The sequence below is a fragment of the Sander lucioperca genome, chromosome 7, assembly GCF_008315115.2.
Source record: "Sander lucioperca isolate FBNREF2018 chromosome 7, SLUC_FBN_1.2, whole genome shotgun sequence".
NCBI classification, from domain to species: domain Eukaryota; kingdom Metazoa; phylum Chordata; class Actinopteri; order Perciformes; family Percidae; genus Sander; species Sander lucioperca.
The window spans coordinates 1,262,982-1,281,356 of NC_050179.1; the positions used below are offsets into that span (position 1 = coordinate 1,262,982).

At 41.2% G+C, this 18,375-nt stretch overlaps 1 protein-coding gene across 37 annotated transcripts in view; it reads right to left on the bottom strand.

Annotated features, from left to right (window-relative positions):
* The window catches only part of mical3a (microtubule associated monooxygenase, calponin and LIM domain containing 3a), a 121,313-nt gene that overhangs the window by 40,518 nt on the left and 62,420 nt on the right, over positions 1-18,375 (bottom strand). For 17 of the 37 annotated variants that reach the window (XM_036003412.1, XM_036003432.1, XM_036003426.1 and 14 more), the window contains exons 8-24: positions 13,906-14,163; positions 13,120-13,235; positions 12,617-12,743; positions 12,400-12,493; positions 12,237-12,266; positions 11,526-11,673; positions 7,701-7,897; positions 7,411-7,529; positions 6,571-6,636; positions 6,249-6,422; positions 4,453-4,554; positions 4,033-4,116; positions 1,761-1,871; positions 1,188-1,250; positions 899-1,012; positions 655-759; positions 128-241 (exon numbers count right to left, since the gene is read on the bottom strand). In XM_036003412.1, the coding sequence (XP_035859305.1) occupies positions 128-241; positions 655-759; positions 899-1,012; positions 1,188-1,250; positions 1,761-1,871; positions 4,033-4,116; positions 4,453-4,554; positions 6,249-6,422; positions 6,571-6,636; positions 7,411-7,529; positions 7,701-7,897; positions 11,526-11,673; positions 12,237-12,266; positions 12,400-12,493; positions 12,617-12,743; positions 13,120-13,235; positions 13,906-14,163 (2,022 nt within the window). The remainder of the gene's footprint in view (positions 1-127; positions 242-654; positions 760-898; positions 1,013-1,187; positions 1,251-1,760; positions 1,872-4,032; positions 4,117-4,452; positions 4,555-6,248; positions 6,423-6,570; positions 6,637-7,410; positions 7,530-7,700; positions 7,898-11,525; positions 11,674-12,236; positions 12,267-12,399; positions 12,494-12,616; positions 12,744-13,119; positions 13,236-13,905; positions 14,164-18,375) is intronic. The other 20 variants (XM_036003447.1, XM_036003446.1, XM_036003416.1 and 17 more) reach the window with 13 other exon arrangements.

Genomic DNA, 18,375 nt, shown 5'->3' on the forward strand with positions numbered 1-18,375 from the left:
AATTGGTATTCACTTACTATTTAATTTTACTTCTATTATGAGTTCTTATTTACATACGTCTTCCTTTATCAACATGTATAAATATTAGACTACTAATCAGCTTCCTATGTTAATAGGGAAATTTCACCTGTGGTCTGGCTGACTTGCCCTCAAACTGAGAGGCAAGTTGCTCAGCCCTCTCCTGAATGCTAAGCACATATAAGGGCATTTCATCATCAGAGTGTAGAGGCCTTGCTGGCTCCTGCAGAGAAATAGACGATTCAATCACAAAAGGGATGTACACGGAGGAAAATGTAGTTATTCTTTGTCTTTTCAGTAGTTTCCAAAAACAATCTCTTTTCCAAACAGTTTGTCATTGTGGCAAAGGCCACATATGGTTTGTAAGCCATTGTTTTCATAGTTCCAGCTGTCAGCCTTTAATTCAAGCAGTAATGTAAGCCTGTGTGGGTAAACGGTAAAAGTAATGCCCTGCAGTTAGTGAAGCTATCTAGCAGAAACACCTAGCAAAACAACAGACTACACTTGAGATAAATACACATGGATTCAACAAGCTTGAGAGACCCTTCAATTAAGTTCTCAGAAGTAAATCAATTCCTTAAGAGGTTATTTCTCAGAGATGTGTTAGAAAATCAGACCACAGCACCAAAACCTAACCTTTCTGGAAGAGTCAGGAGAGGATAGTGGTAAACCAGGACTCACACTCTGGTCCCGGGACAAGTGCCACTGCTCTAAAAAGAAACGGGACGGCTTTTTCTTAGGCTCCAGGGGGAAAAGAGGAATAGTTGAAAGATTGAATTAGACTTCGTAGGATGTTCATACGCCCAACAGTAGCATGTTTTTTTTTTTTTTTTTTTTTACATGCATATATTCTTATAAAATGTCCATGCACGGTGTTCACCTTTGGTGGCCTGTCAGGTTTGCCCTTAAACCTGGAGATTAGGCGATCTGCCCTCTCCTGTATACCAGGTATGTGAATGGGTCTTGGGTCTGTCAGATGCGGAAGCTTCCACTCCTGCCAAGGAAGCTCTATTGAGACTTGATGATGATGATGATTTGGGTGTAGCTAAGGGGTTGATGCTTTCAACAGTAGTCTGTTTACACCTACTAAACCATTATCTCAGAAAAATGTCAACCAAAACCAACAGCAGTGACAAGGTCGACACATATCCATGCAATCTCTCATTTACCCCGTATTTTAGAGGCATCTCGTAGTATTCAAGCTCCTCTTCCTCCGGACTTTTACGCAAATGCTTGAAGGCAAAAATGAGCAGACACACACTGTATTAACACTTCGGTTTGCATCAGGCATAAACAGATTCTTGCAAGAGGAGTTGTTGACTATCGTGTTAGAGAACAGCTTGTCATGCAGAATCTTTGACAGACAATAAATTAAAGACAATAAATTAAAACTACCCAAGGTCCCCTGAGTCTACATTTATTTACAAGCTGTCACATCCCAACAGCATACCCTTCAGCATGAAAACGAGCAGCTCGTCGGATAATGCCCCACACGACCCACTCACAGGGAAGTAAACAGCACTGTAATCCCTCTAGTAAGTTCATTTGGGAAAACGCTGAGTTTTGTTTTTATTTACGCAACACACTGCAGAGGTCAAATCTGAGGTACGGATAATAAAAGAGGATGCTTTCAGAGAACAAAAAAGGGGAGTGGGTGCAAGGGGACACTGGATGGGTTTGCCATGGATTTGTGGCAGAGATAGACAGACACAAATAGACAGATACAGCAGACTGTGTGTCACCTCTGAGTGAAGAGAGAGCAAGGAAGTGGAGGAGGAAGAAGGGAGCAGAATGGTTTTCTTTGGGCAGCTGCGAGAGCCCGAGCTGGACAGTTGGTCTGCACCACTCCTGGCCTTGAGAGACGAGGGACAGGAACAGCAGATTCAGCAGAGGATGATGAGAGAGAATGATGATGAAAATGAGATAGCAAGTAAGAGTGAATATGCTTCATACTCCTGATTGTTGAAATTCACAGAAGGACCATGAATTAAAACGCTTTCAAAAGCTTGCAAAGCTAAGGGGAAACTATACCTAAAGATATTTGCATTAGCAAAAATGTAATCATCCGTTTGGTTAATAGAATTAGTGAGGTCCCACTTCACTTGCTTAGGTTCGTTTACACTACAAGCACTGTTAGCAATGTCTGACACACACATTAAGAAGAAAAAAAAACAGACCACCCACAAAGTGTATATGGAAAAATAAAACACTTTATAAATACAGCCCAATGGCTGTCAGCGAGAATTTCACTACGGCTTTAATTAACCTTGATATAAACTTTAAAGACCAGCATACAGAAAGCTTTCTAATAGAAAACATGACCACTGAATATAAGAGTGGCTTAAATAATGATATCCTATACACTGTGTAGAAAAGTGATTCATTAAAGGATTATCAAGATTATTTTGAGTCTTTACAATCGACTTTAAACTAATTTACTCTGCAGCTAGAGACTTACTGTGCAGTGAGAAGACACTTAGGAACAGCAGTGAATTAAATCCATTTAAAGAGGAGAGTTTGAAGCTATAAATCAATGTCTGTGAGGTGAATGCTTAATCTAGTGACAAGACGAAAAATGCATCAGCAGGAGAAAACTGGTGCTGGCTGCCACTTCACTGCGCTGACTCTGATTATTCGCATGAGAGAACAGTAAAGCAGGATGAAAACCAGGCAGGCCAGCCGGCTACAGCTGGTCTTCTACTGAGGCTGGAGGAGTGGATAAACAGTAGCACTGGGTCGGATTTCTCAGTAAACAACAATTCAACACACCTACGAGTCAGGTTGGCAGCTAACAAAATAGCAAGCTTAATTGTATCTACTTCCGCAGTGAGAGCAGAAGCATAGCAGGGAGCCTGGTACTGGAGCTCTCAGGTAGGGCTGCACGAAAAAAAGTTAAAAGATTATAGTTTAAATTTTGCAAGTTTTCTTTAGTCTGTAGGGATATGATTTGTAGGCCGGTAGGGCTGCAACTAACTATTATTATTTTCATAGTCGATTAATCTGTTGATTATTTTCTCGATTAATCGATTAGTTGTTTGATCTATAAAAATGTCAAAACATGGTGACAAATGTGGATCAGTGTTTCCCAAAGCCTAAGATGACGTCCTCAAATGTCTTGTTTTGTCCACAACTCAAAGATATTCAGTTTACTGTCACAGAGGAGAGAAGAAACTAGAAGATATTCACATTTAAGAAGCTGGAATCAGAGAAATGTTATTATTTTTTAATAAAAAAATGACTCAAACCGATTAATCGATTATCAAAATAGTTGCCAATTAATTTAATAGTTGACAACTAATCGATTCATTGATTCATTGTTGCACCTCTATAGGCCGGGACAGCTCTGCAGCACCACAATACTACATTCAGAATAGTTTGACACATATTTTGCCTTTAACAAGTATTGCGCTGTGATTTGGACATTGCACTAGTCCATACTGCGATTTTGATAAAGTTGCGATTAATGGTGCAGCCCTCCTCTCAGGTCATAGAGAAGTAGCAGAAAAAAAGGTAACAAGAAAGAGGGGGAAGGTAGACATCATAGAAGGAGACTACCCATTCTGTTTCTGTTCTATATCTGGTCTCTTTTTTCTTATTTTTATTTATTTTATTTTTTTTTTTGCACTACTCCACTGATCGACACGTGGCCGTAACGGGCACCAGCAAATTGTACAGGATGAAGAAGACTCCAGGCGAGCAAACATGGATGTAAACGGCTTTGCCAATCTTTTATGTGAAAGAAAATGTATTCAACTGTTTTGTTTGACCTCAAGGATACACACAATTGTTATTATTATACTTATTATTACTTATTTAGTTCTCAGTGGATCTTTTCAAGAATCTTCTTGTATAATGAGCTCATGAGATGCTGTCTGGCTTGGTGAGGCTACCTTCCCCTTCCCCTTGCTTCTGGATTTGAAGGTCAATCCATTTCCATCTGCAGAGGGGGGAATCTGGACTTAATGGGATGTGAAAGGAGTTGGAGGACTACCAGGCCAGCGTAGCTAACCATACCTGCTCCCCTCTGTTAGGCAGTGTCTGACACTTGATCATTTCTTTGTAGCGAATGCTCAGCTGCTCCTGCTGCTGTGTGCGTCTCTGAAGCAGGACAGGAGAAGCAAGGAGGAGAGACCATGAAGGCGCCGCACTCGTGTGTCTCTCACACAAACACACACGCACACACGTACGCACGCACAGCTATTTGAATGAGAAGTTAAAAACACTCACGCAGTTTCGTTAACCACACAACTAGAGCTATTGAGTTAATTCCTCCGAATCTCACACAACAGATCAGCACACCGTCTACAGAGAAGGTGAGGCTCAGACTAGTACAGGTCAGCACAAAGCAGCTTTCCCCACTATGGCACACCACAGGGACATATGGTTAGAAGGTCAGCCTAGTTGTTAGTCTCTATGGGTGGTTCCACTCTTTACCTTTCTCCATGCTGGGACAGGTGCCAGGCGCACCGGCTCATTCAAAGGGGTTTTGGGCGGGATAAGGGGCGAAAGGCGGTCCAGATTGGGCAGAGACTCCCCCTTTGTGGTCAGATAAAGATGAGTGACAGCGAGCGTGGCCAGTGAGAGGCACGAATAACCATGCAAGGCATCATGAAATAGTCCATGATGGGAAGTGGAAACAAGGAGAGAGAAAAGAAAACAGAGAGAAGGAAGTGAATCATGGGGAGATGGAGTCACAGTGGCTGGAAAATAATGTGTGTTCAAAACTAATAAAGGAAATGACAGAGTCATAAGACTATCATGCTGAGAGAGTTGGGTAATATTTACAGTGGCACTCAAAAGTTTATGAACCCATGCTAAAGTTGAAAAAAAAAAATCAACTTTTGGAAATTGATCTTAATGCCTTAATTTAAAAAAAATGAGGAAAAATCCAACCTTTAAGGACACCAATTTTCTTTGTCAATGAATAATATATCGTAAATAAATAAATGTTCTTCCTTAAAATACAGGGAGCATATGTTAAACTCCCATAGAGGCAGGCAGATTTTTATTTTTAAAGGCCAGTTATTTCATGGATCCAGGACACTATGCATCCTGATAAAGTTCCCTTGGCCTTTGGAATTAAAATACCCCCACATCATCACATACCCTTCACCATACCTAGAGATTGGCATGGAGTACTTTCCATAAAATCATCTCTCAATGCAAATCAAACCAGCTATTAGGTTAACTGCAATAAAACCATATATATATATACTTATGCCCCCTGTATTTTAAGGAAGAACATTTATTTATTTATGATATATTATTCATTCACAAAGAAAATTGGTGTCCTTAAAGGTTGGATTTTTCCTCATTTTTGTAACTAAGATATTAAGATCAATTTACAAAAGATGAATTTTGTATTCCTCTTTTTAGTCAACTTTAGCATGGGTTCATAAACTTATGAGTGCCACTGTATAATAGCACTTAGAGATAATTAAACAGTAAATGCCATGCAGTATGTACATCAATAATAAATGGAAAGAGAGGAAATACACAGTGTGCTTAAAGTATTTTTAGCCGAGCAACTGCTCCACTATTCAGCCTTTATAAATACTCAAAGTCTTCTCCACAAACCTTCAAGTTTTCTAAGTTGAGTTTTGTATTAACATAATAATATAATCAGCTATTTTCACGGGCTTCTGATGGCCAAAGCAATACACAAACAGAAGCTTTTACATGAAAATAAATAAATAATATAAAATCAGAAGTAGCTATTCCAAGACACAGTTACAAGACATTTTTTTTTTTCAAAACAGCAACAGTTGAGAGTTGTCTTTCTCTCCATCAACAATACGGTCTAGTGTTCACGTAGCCCACACCTCCCTCCCACTCTCAGTGGCAAGCGAACCAAAGCCCTGTGAACCAACTCACCCGAGCCTTCCAGGCCCAGTCAGCATTGTGAGGCCGCCTACATGACGCTGGAACAATACCCAGCCTGACCAATATTAGCATTCTGGACCACAACTCATTAATACAGTGGCCTACAGCTTGTCAATCATGAGACCAGAGGCCCTGTCGCACACAGCGTGAAATCTACATGTTCATCAAAATGTTCAATGTAGGAAAAAAAACTAACCACAATGAGTGTGCAGAAATAATCTGAACTCCCACGATGTCCAGAAAGTTTGACCATGTATTACTCGGTTGGTTAATCTTTTCCTCCTAGTGGAAAGCTTTTCGCCCCCATCTGTAATACCACAAAATTAACCATGCGACTTCCTGCATACCTGCCGTTTGAGTCCTGTAGGCTGCGGAGCGTTCTCCTCAAACTTGGCGAGCAGCTGGGTGGCCATGACTTTGACTTTGTTGTGGTTCCCCGCGGCGCAGGGGTCCATTTTTTTCTCCGACAGGACAGCTGTGACAGGCGGCCTGTCGTCACAACCGGTCCTGGATACCTCCTCCTGTGAGAAAGGAGAAAAACAGTCAAATCGGTTTGCCTGTTGCCCGCAGTCTAGAGGGATTCATTAGTCTGTTCTGGTCGGATAGGCTGTTCAAAAAAATAACCACACGCTCAAAATCTGAGACAAGTTTGTTGTCAGAATTACTCACATCTTCAGACTGGCTGGTTTTCCTTCTCTTCCCCAAACCGTCCACATCCTTCTCTTTTTTGTCCTGCTGATGACACATCATGAGTTATTTTCACTCCTACTAAAACAATGAAGTGATAAAGTGCAATTTTTGACGTTTTTTAATAGTGCTGTCAGTTAAACGCGTTATTAACGGCGTTAACGCAAACTCATTTTAACGGCGTCAACTTTTTTTTTATCGCGAGATTAACGTTCTTTTTGGCCTAGCAAACTTTGTAGTTTTTTTCACATGCTGTTGCAACAACTAGTAACGTTAGAAAAACTACAACACCACACCGGATCTAGCTAGACCTAGACTTGTTTGGGTTTGCGAGCCGGCCAAAGAGTAGTAGGCTAACGTTATGTTTTGAGTCGATGGTGAGCGCGAGACGCCGAAATGGATGCTAATAAGATTCTGAATGGAAAGTTTACTTTTAAAAAGTTGCCAAATGGTTCCATTGACAAGACCAAAGTGATCTGTGTGTTTTGTCGTTGTGAACTGAGCTATCATCGCAGCACGTCCAGTCTGAAATACCACTTGATGGCCAAGCGCACAGCTGATGCCAATTCTCCGCCCCCTCGCCAAAGCCAGACGACAAAAGCACAAAACCAGGCCGATCCACTTTTCCATGTTGATGAGAGCATTAAAATGAGAAAAAATAATTGGACAAAAAGAAATCTAGGGACATTTAGAATAGATAAAAATGTGCGATTAATTGCGAGTTAACTATGACATTAATGCGATTAAATATTTTAATCGTTTGACAGCACTAGTTCATAAGACAAATCAAGGGGTGCTAACAGGTATTTCTAAGACACCGACCTTTGGATTTCGCTTCCTGGATATTGCTATGCTCTGACCAAGTTTGCTGAGGAAGGAGATGGGAGATTTGGTGCTGGATATCAGTGCTGCCTTCTCCTCAGGACTCAAGTTGTGGTTATCTGAACAGAAATCCACCAAGATTTAATGAAAAAAACACCAAAAAAGTACTTTTAAATCCTCTTAGTATTATAGGTAATTATGTTTTCAAAGCATCTTACTTCTGTAATTACAGACACCTCACAAAACCAGATTACAGAAGCAAGCAACCCTACTGTATCACCCGCTCTCACCTCCGGGTGGCACTGTGTCCTTAAACATCTCATAGAACTGGCTGAGGTACATGACCATGGAGAGTTTGTCTGGCTCTACCACAGAAGACATCTCCTTGCCAGTCATGCAGGGCGAAATGCCAAATTCCCTCTCCGCCACGTCGAAACCCAACTGGTTGTTCTTCTCCTGGTCTCGCTCGTCCAGGGAATCAAAGTCACTGAGGGCAGGAGCAAGACAACAAAAGAGAGAATGAGATGGGACGGGATAGGTGCGGTGAATGCGATGACAAAGATAAGGGACAAATAGAAAAAGCTAATCCTAAACCAATAAGCATTCATCTCAATCATCTTAAATCTGCTCCTGTAAATGTAACACAAATACACACATACAGGATAATCATTCACAACTTAATTGTGCTGACTTTTGACATCAAATTAGATTGCAACTCTTTGAGGTTTTAGTAGTGGAATTTGGCGGACAACATACATTTGACAATAATTCATTTTTTTTTCTGTGTACAAAATAATAGATTGAAAAAGATGTGACTTTTGCATTAGAATTCTTCATCGACTGCCATTTTGAAGCCTGACCTACTTTGTGATTGAGAGGTGAATATATTTCATTTCAACCCCATAACCGTATTACAAGATATATACTGTGTTTGAATATTGCAGTAGGAGACATTAAGGTGTACTTTAGGTGTACTAAGGTGTGGTTTCTCTGGCCATTTGGGGGCAGCAGAAACAAACTGGACACAACATTGACATGGTGTCACCAAGTTGATATGGTAATATATTAGCAAACAGCTTATTTACAAATCCAACATATGCAGAGCAACAGTATCATTACAATTATTGTTCTTTTCAGAAGGATGTTTCTGACCACCTGAGAAAAAACTCTCGAGTCCTGCTTTGCTCTCTACCAACTCCTAGCGGAAATATCTGGATTTGTAGCTGATAAAAGCTGCACCATGTTGACCAGCTAGTTGCTAACTTTGTCTGACTGCTAGCATGTGGTTGCTTTTTTGAGGTTTTTTTTCTCTAAAATCAGCTGCCTGCTGCGGCTGGAAATAGAGGATGGTCCCGTCGGGTCCCTGACAGATATTTAGAAATGAGGTTTGGTTCGGGCTCGGTCACATCAGTGCGCCTCTTGTGCGCGCCTGTGTTAACGTGCGCTTGTTGCCCTGTGTGCGCTGATGCGCTCATCTGTTGACATTTCCGAATGCCTTCCTACAGTTGCTTAATAAAAGCGGGCTTTCCACACAAACAAACATACATGTAGGGCTGGTTCGATATGGAGAAAATCAAATATCACGATATTTTTGAACAAATACCTCGATATCGATACCGCAACGATATTGTAGTGTTGACTATTGGTGCTTTCACAAAATATTTACACAATGAGATTTTTGATAAATAATCATCAGTAATGTGGATATAATGACTAAGTGGGGTAAAGGCAAATAATAGAACAGTCTGCTAAGTTGTTTAAAGTGTTAAACAAAACCATTGTGGACTGTGATACCGGAACAATGAGCTGACAGACGCTTTAAAACGCCGTAGAGCTGAGAGAAACTGCAGAGCCGGGGTGTAACTCTATGGGTTAGTCACTACAAGAAACCCCTTTCACATTACACATATCCATTTCAATTTCATCATTAATATAATTTTTTTTTTTTATTATTGCCGCTTTGAATTTCTTTAATACAATCCAAATCTCGTGATTAGCTGATCTCCTGATGCACAATGTGAAGAATACGGATTTACACAATTACTCTGACATGGCTGATGATACGTCTTTATCTTGCACACCAAATCAATGAGGAGCATACCAAATATCTGCCTCAGTTTGTGATAAATCAGCAAAATGAGGGAGTGAGAGGGAACAAATCTATATTTTCCGACCACAACTATTCGGCAGCCTTGGATATAACGGAAATGAACTGACACTGAGTCTGCATTAAACACTAATGAAGAAGCATTTCTGTACACACTACTGTACATGTTGTGGAAAGGATTACTGTAAATGTCATTATGCTGCAGCCGAAAATACCATTAAGATGGGTCATCAATACATCTCCACTGCACATAAAGTCCATTTAAAAGCATTAGCATTAGAACATCAGGCACAGAGTGGAGCCTCCACTCCGTCCCTCTTAACCATCCGTCTTGTACATGCGTACACGTGAACGCAGTTTTCCCAAGGTACATCCACCCATCACTCCCACCCCCCACCCCTCCCCCTCCCATCATCAAAGGCAGCAGAGCACAACTGCTACACTACTTGGTAAAGGTCAAGCAAAGACACTAATAGCTTATAATGTTAATTGCCACATTGCCTCCAGAGGGTAAAAAACTACATTAGACAATGTGGATGGAGAATGTGTTGTTTAAAGAGTGTGTAAGGATAAAGAGTGTTTATGTGTATGTGTGTGTGTGTGTGTGGGAGAAAAAGCCAGGATGTGAGGAGGGCTCCCTTAAGGGACCCAAGAGGTCATTATGACTGGTAGCTGTCAACTCATTTACAGTGATGTATAACTCAAAACCAAGGTCCCAGCCAGACAATAAACATCACTGGCAACCAACAAACTCACATAAACACAGCAGGCCAGTCATTCCAGGCACAGCAGCTGTTTAAACCCTTTCACTCTAACCATAAAGGGACATGCTTGGCAGAGTTGACAAATGTTTACTTATACACAGGGTGCAATTTGTGAAAAAAAAGCATGGGGTTGTTTTTTGATCATGCACAACAAAACAAAACATGCAAGAATTAAAGGTGATGTCACTTCTTGTTGACGTTCGAAGTATTGTCAAACAAAACGGAGGCTAGCTCGCCCCTCCCTCCTCCTCATCTCCCTTCCGCGCACTAACCCCCCCCAATCCCTTCTTGTCGTTTATTGGCTGGAACACTGTTTGTTATGTTTCGTGGTGCAGGTTGGCGCAGTTTGTTTTTGTTGCCGTTTGCGGAGCCTGGGCTATCTCCAGGTTACAGTGTGTTCAGGGGACAGGTAGCTAGCGGATAGTGAGGAGATGTTTGCTGTATGTGACAAAAAAATGTTGTAGCCGGGGGAGCCTCTAGCTCACCCAGTAAGAGCGTTCGCCCCACATAGGCTGAGTCCTGCAGCGGCCCGGGTTCGAATCCGACCTGCTGCCCTTTGCTGCGTGTCATCCCCCATCTCTCTCCCCCTTTCACGTCTATCCGCTGTCACTACAATAAAAGGGAAAAACCCTAAAAAATAAATAATTGCTGTAGTCTAAAAAACACGCGACATCGCTTAGAGCACCTTTAAATCCCCTTTCAATGCCAAACGTGCCAAAACACTTATTTATGCACTTCAATATTCAATGGAAAATAATCTCAAAATGACATAGCACATCGTGGTGTCAACGTAAAACACAGCGCTTTCAAGCCGGAGAGCGGAGTTCACTTCGCGGCGAAAACAAAAGACTTCCAGGAAACGCTCGTTCGTTCCTCAGGTGTGTTTTAATCCAAACCACCATCTTTTTCCTAAACTGTAAGAGTCATTTTGATGCCTAAACCTAACTGTCATCACCGCATGACGCTCACTTTTTCCGGCTAAACTCAACTACCGCGGCCCTTGAAAGGACCGTCATCTGGCGGTGCCCTGTAGCCGGCTCGCAGTCACCTATCAGCGGCTAAACAACAGGGATAAAAATAATTCAGCAAAGGCAGGGATATGTAGACCAGAAAGGGGGAAATCCCACGCATCCCCCCCGGAACCCCCCCCCCCCGGAACCCCCTCCCCCCCCTTATTATACAGATGGATTAATCTGTGCTCTTTGTGGTGTGTGTTCTGCATGTTATTTCTTTTAGATACTCACATGAGGTCCGGTCTGTATCGGTCAATGAGGGCGCACAGGGCCAGACCGCTCTTCCAAGACATCGTAAGGTCGGTTACATTAACATTCCTGTATCCCTCCGTTTGTCTCTGACACCAGTTCAGCAGCTTACTGGATCGAGCTATGGATTCTGGGGTGGCGGAAAGAGAAGACGGAAGGCTTGACGTTAAGGCAGCACGTTGAACAGTATCTGGATTAAACATTGAAAGAAATAGAAATCTATTTATGGCAGCACTACACATCTGTTGCTGGGCAATCTCATGGCCTTGGTCAGGCGAGGCTGAGCATAGGATCATAGAGGTTTGTCATCCATGGCATCATTATCCATGTTAGTACCAGTTTTAACCAGCCAATGAGGAAGTATTACGAACCATGAGAACATTTTAAAAAGGAGCACAAGGATGCACATGAAAGGTTAGGAGAGGATGCAGAACTCACAGGAAATAACTTAAAAACAGCTAGAATGGACATTAAATAAAACCGTTGAATAAAACCATGGAGCTCGAATGAGATGACCAAGCTAGTACACGCAGAATTCATTTCAGAAGCTGCAATCAGTCAATCCACAAGTTCCATCATTCAACGTTTCATTTTACATTCATTCATTCATTCATGAGTACATCGCAGGTGAACTGTTTAAGCTATGAGGAATCCCTAAAAAAAGCAACACCATGCATTTGGACTTTGTGTTACCTTGCAACTGCTTGTCAAGCAGGCAATTGTCTAGAGTGAAAATAGTTCATTATTACATTTCAGCAACAGTGATTGCAGCAAAATTCTACACTGATCAATCGGCACATTAAAGAACATGTTTTCCACTACTAAACCAGTTTAAAAGTATGTAAAAGATACAAACCATTCCTGGCCAACTTGGGTGTTGACGAGTTGATCACATTCTCAATTTCAATGTGCATTTCCCTGGACTCCCCTGTGTCGCAGAGGTGCCTCACCTGCAACATACACATATGTATTACATATCTGAAATTCCACACACACACTGCATTGCATGAACAGAAATTTTGTGTCTTGCCTATAATAGATGGCAGCTGAGATTTGTTAGCTGTCATACTCACCTGGCTGGGCTTGAGGAAGTTAAGGCTAATGTTGGGGTAACGTGTGGTTGGATCCACGCTGAAATGACTGACGTTCTTACTGACGTTTTCTGGCGTGGTTTGGGGCAGTAGACGATATATACTCTCCCTAGAGCAAATAGGAAAACATGAAATAACTTCCGATGCACTATAGAGTCTTATTGACACTTGTTGAAAATATAGGGGGTAAGTAAGGCAATAGCTTAAGTTAACATTAACATTGTTATCAAAAAGCACAGAGAGTTATTGCGGAATAGAGGAGTCACATTCCATTCAGTTCTTATTAGAACCTCTCATCACATTAGTACTAGAAGAGGTGGGACTGAAATCACATACAGGCACATTTCCTAGTAAAGCACTTAGAGATAAAGGGGTGTGTTTGAAGAGAGAGCGAATATGTACGTGTGGCGGGGTGCGCACAAGTGTGCGAATGCAAGTACAAGAGGAGGACGAGTCCCTGTGTTTTAGTGTTTCCACACCCTCACCTCTCAGCCAGAACCTCAAGAGGGGTTTTTCCCTGAGCCCAGCTCTTCACCATCCAGCCTGAGTCCATGGCTGCCAGGAAACCTCGGGCGATGCCAGTGCCCATGGGCCAGAAGGGCTGGAGACAACAGCGAACACCACATTCAACAACCAAATATGGCCACAGAAGAACCAAGGACATAAAATAAAGGGGTAGAGCTGTGACGCAAGATATAAAGAAATGTAGTGTCATGGGAAGCTTTAAAGTGCTCATATTATGCTTTTTGGCTTTTTCCCTTTCCTTTATTGTGTTATATATCTTTTTTTGTGCACGTTATAGGTTTACAAAGTGAAAAAGCCCAAAGTCCACCCCAAAGGGACTTACCATCTCCAACAGAAAACACGATCAGCTCCAAACAGCTCTACTGTAGTCCAGCCTTTACTTCCGTAAAAAACGAGCGTCACTTTGTAACATGTTATAATGCCTAGCTAAAACCTAGCTGCTAGCATGGCACGCCCTCATACTCTTCTTCGCTTCTGATTAGCTAGTAGTGCTGACCTAGCTACTGCACATGTGCGACTCCCAACAAATATGGTACAGAAGTGAGAGGTCTCACTCTGTAGCTAAAACAGAGAGCTCAACACACAGGGTGAAAAGAGGAGCTGCAGCAATATGCAGTACAACAAAAATATGGTGTTTTTTGAAAATTAAACCATGTAAACCTATTCTGATATAACCTCTAAATACAATTATGAACCTGAAAATGAGCATAATATGAGCACTTTAAAACCTCTGCCGTCTCTCTCACCTCCAACAGGCTGTCGCCCACAAGCGCCACCAGCAGCTTGTGGCCATTGCGTTGGCGCACCATGGCGGCATTCTCTGAAGCGTACATGCAGGTGAAGTCGAACATGGCTACGTCGGGCTGGCCGTAGTGGTTGATGGCAAAGTCCAGTGCGGGCAGCTGATGGTTGGTGGAGAAATCTGCAGCCTCGCTGGCATACGACAGCAGGGCAGCCTGGTCCACGTTAGCTCTGGACAGCAGCAGCTCTGTGTCTGCATAGTCCTACAGGAGGGATAAGAGAGAGCAGAATAGACGTGGCATTTAAATGGAAACTAAAAAAAAGCAGAGTTCTCCAGAGATATATGATTGAAAAAGTCTACATCTAGGTAGTGGCATGAGTCTTCAGCACAGCGGCATATAAAGAAATTTGGTGGCAGCTACGTACCAAAACTACAGACAAGGCCAAGTCTTGCGTTGCACTTACGCTATGGTCTTACACTCTAGCCTCAATTCATACTATACTGTAGAATAAAAAGTTACATCGGACATAAAGAAGACCCCATTTACACCTGGTATTAGCATGCAATCTGTATCTAGACATCATCTGGATAAGGAAAAACATGTTATTACAAGGTGTAAAAGCAGAACACTTTGCAGTCAGATGGACCAGAGCCCATTTGTTGGTGGTCTGGCTGTGATCTGACAATTGGTGCATTCACAAAATATTTAAGAAAAGAAGATCTTTGATAAATAATCATTAATAATGTAGCTATAATGACTAAGTGGGTAAGGGCAATCGAAATTAATCGCATACATAATTAACGGTGCCTGAACCGATACTTTTTAAGAAAGTAAAAAAAGAAAAAAAAAGGGTACTAAACAACAGTCGGTGACATTAAAGAACGGCTTGTTTATTGCTAAGGCCATATGGTCAAAATTAAATTATTTAATAATAATGTATAACAATAACAATAACTTATTTCACTAGTAAATTGCTGTTGAACGACAAAAATAACCACCAGATGGGAAAAGGACATTTACAATAACTTCAAATGCACCACGAGGCTGTAGTTTACCAGTTTCATTGAACGCACCGTCTGTGTTGTTTTTCCGACGGCATCTGCAGATTGTTACATACCGGTGTTGAATCCTCTACAGTAAAACACAGTCAAACTTTACACCGTTTAGTGTTAGCTGTCAGCATTTTAACCGTTTTTAATCCAGCTACTAGCTAGCGGTAGGCTAACGTTAGCTGCTGTTGAGTATAGTGTTAACTAGCTAGCGGTAGGCTAACGTTAGCTGCTGTTGAGTATAGGGTTAACTAGCTAGCGGTAGGTTAACGTTAGCTGCTGTCGAGTATAGTGTTAACTAGCTTCACGTGCAGCGGTGTTTCTGTTGCCTGTAACGTCTGTTTCAGAGCATCAGAGAGAAGCGCAGACATATCAGTGGCACCAGATTTCGGTAGCCAGGGTTGGCAGAAGAAGATTTTTAAGTAAATGTTCCAATTAATGATCCAGGCAGAACATTCTCGTCTCCCTCTTTCATTTTACAGTCGAATGGTGGCTAGGACGGCTCCGGGTCAAACGTCAATATGGAATGGATTAATCTGCGTTATTTTTTTTAACGCGTTATTAACCGATTAATTAATCAAAATTAACGCGTCAACTGAAATCAGACAAAGCTGTGTAACTAAGACTGTGCAACTAAACACAACTAAGTATAATGTAAACAACCTTACTGTTGTGAAAACGTCCTCGAAACTAAGTTCTGCAAACTCGTCCTCCTGTGTAACTGCTGCTGCGTTTGTTTAGCTGTTGCGCCTGCATTTGCCGCGGCTTTTTAAAATGGCTCTGCTGCTTCCGTATAAATCAACCTACCCTCAAAGATTCGCTCTAATTGGATTTTTTCCCAACTTGTCCCACAAAAAAGAGTGGTTCTGACTGGATCTCTTCTCCATTCGTCCCTTCCTAACATTTTCGTCTCATTTTTATTTGTTGACTAAAGTGTCTGTTATATTTCGTCACAGTCTTCGTCATCATATCTGACTTTTTATTTAGTTTTTATTTAGTTTTCGTCCGTGAAAAAGGTTCGTTGACAAATTTTTTCGTCATAGTCTTCGTCAACGAAATTAACACCGCCTCGTAACACATCCTGCTGCTGCAGGCTGCAGGCATGATGGAGAAAGACAGCAGCAATGAAATCCTGAATGGCGCTTTTTATTTTCCAAAACTCCAGGACGGCGCGTAGACAAGTCGAAAGCCATATGCACATTGTGTAAAGCCGAATTAAAATATCACCGAAGCACGTCAAGCTTGAGCTACCACCTACAGAGCTAAGCATAGTAGTACAGTTAACGTGATGCTAGACCACCGGCCCTGTTCGGAAATAAGAGGTTGCTGTGGCCCACCGTACAGGTTAGTTTGACCAGCGGGCAGCAGCAGTGGCCGGAGCGAGCAGCAGCAGCTGCGGCAGCCGGAGCGAGCAGCTGCAATGGCCGTAGCGGGCAGCGGCCGGAGCGGGCGATCACAGGAGGACATCCTCAGCAGTGAAACGTGAACGGGGGTTGGAGTATAACCTAGCTAGGTGGAAAGCTAACGCTAGCCGGCCACCTGTTCCATCAATCCTGCTTGCAAGTGTCTGCTCATTAGACAAAAACTGGACTACATCCAACTGCAACGAAATCCCAACGCAAGTTCAGAGACTGCTGTGTTTTTGTTGTTGTGGAAACAACAGTGTACCGGACTATCCAGCCTGTTTCTCTGTCGCTGGGTAAGAGTGGAGATGGGCTGTGTTAACACGGACTTGTGCAGAAATTAGTTGCTCATTAACCGCTGATCACTGGACGTCAGTGAGTAATCAACATTATTTATGAGTCACTAAACACTATATTGACTCTAGTAAGGATAGGGATTTTTAGTTTTTTAGTTAGGTACTTGGAGGAATTGTGCAATAATGACAGATTCACACATTTTTCTTTTGTTTACAGTAAATAAATAATTACAAATCTTAAAATCAAGATCATAAAGTAACTTTCTTTGCATTCATTTGATTCCCAATCAAGATACACTGGTAAAAATTGCTTTCGATTGTTAATATGTACTTAAAAACGCTTCTGTTCTGAAATGCAAAATAATAGAATTTTAATCATGTGATAAAATATGCGATTAATCACGATTAACTATAGAACTTCAGCGATTAATCGCAATTTAAAAAATTAATCATTTGACAGCCCTAATATATATATATATATATATATATATATATATATATATATATATATATATATATATATATATATATATATATATATATATTAGGGCTGTCAATCGATTAAAAAAATGAATCTAATTAATTACAGACTGTGATTAATTAATCGAAATTAATCGCATACATAATTAACGGTGCCTGAACCGATTCTTTTTAAGAAAGTAAAAAAAGAAAAGAAAACAAAGGGTACTAAACAACAGTTGGTGACATTAAAGAACGGCTTGTTTATTGCTAAGGCCATATGGTCAAAATTAAATGATTTAATAATAATGTATAACAATAACTTTTTCACTAGTAAATTGCTGTTGAACGACAAAAACAACCACCAAGGACATTTACAATAACTTCAAATGCACCACGAAGCTGTAGTTTACCAGTTGAACGCACCGTCTGTGTTGTTTTTCCGACGGCAGCAGCTGCAGATTGTTACATCCCGCTGTTGAGTCACAGTCCTCTACAGTAAAACACAGTCAAACTTTACACCGTTCTGCGTTAGCTGTCAGCATTGTAACCGTGTTTAATCCAGCTACTAGCTAGCGGTAGGCTAACGTTAGCTGCTGTCGAGTATAGTGTTAACTAGCTAGTGGTAGGCTAACGTTAGCTGCTGTCGAGTATAGTGTTAACTAGCTAGCGGTAGGCTAACATTAGCTGCTGTCGAGTATAGTGTTAACTAGCGTCACATGCAGCGGTGTTTGTGTTGCCTGTATCGTCTTCAGAGCACCAGAGAGAAGTGCAGACATATCAGTGGCACCAGATTTCGGTAGCCAGGGTTGGCAGGAAGAAGATTTTTAAGTAAATGTTCCAGTTAATGATCCAGGCAGCACATTCTCGTCTCCCTCCTTTATTTTACAGTCGAATGGTGGCTAGAACGGCTCCGGGTCAAACGTCAATATGGAATGGATTAATCTGCGTTATTTTTTTTAACGCGTTATTTTTTCTCAGATTAATTAATCGAAATTAACCCGTTATTTTGACAGCCCTAATATATATATATATATATATATATATATATATATATATATATATATATATATATATATATATATATATATATATATATATATATATATATATATATATATATATCCCTTCCCTAGATCAGATGTTATTATTTTGATACCCAGATTCAGATGACATGTTAATACCTGGTGGAAATAAGGGCCAAAATGACACTGACATTGCCTTCATCTGTGAAGTTATTCAGACCATGTTAGGTATTCTACTGTG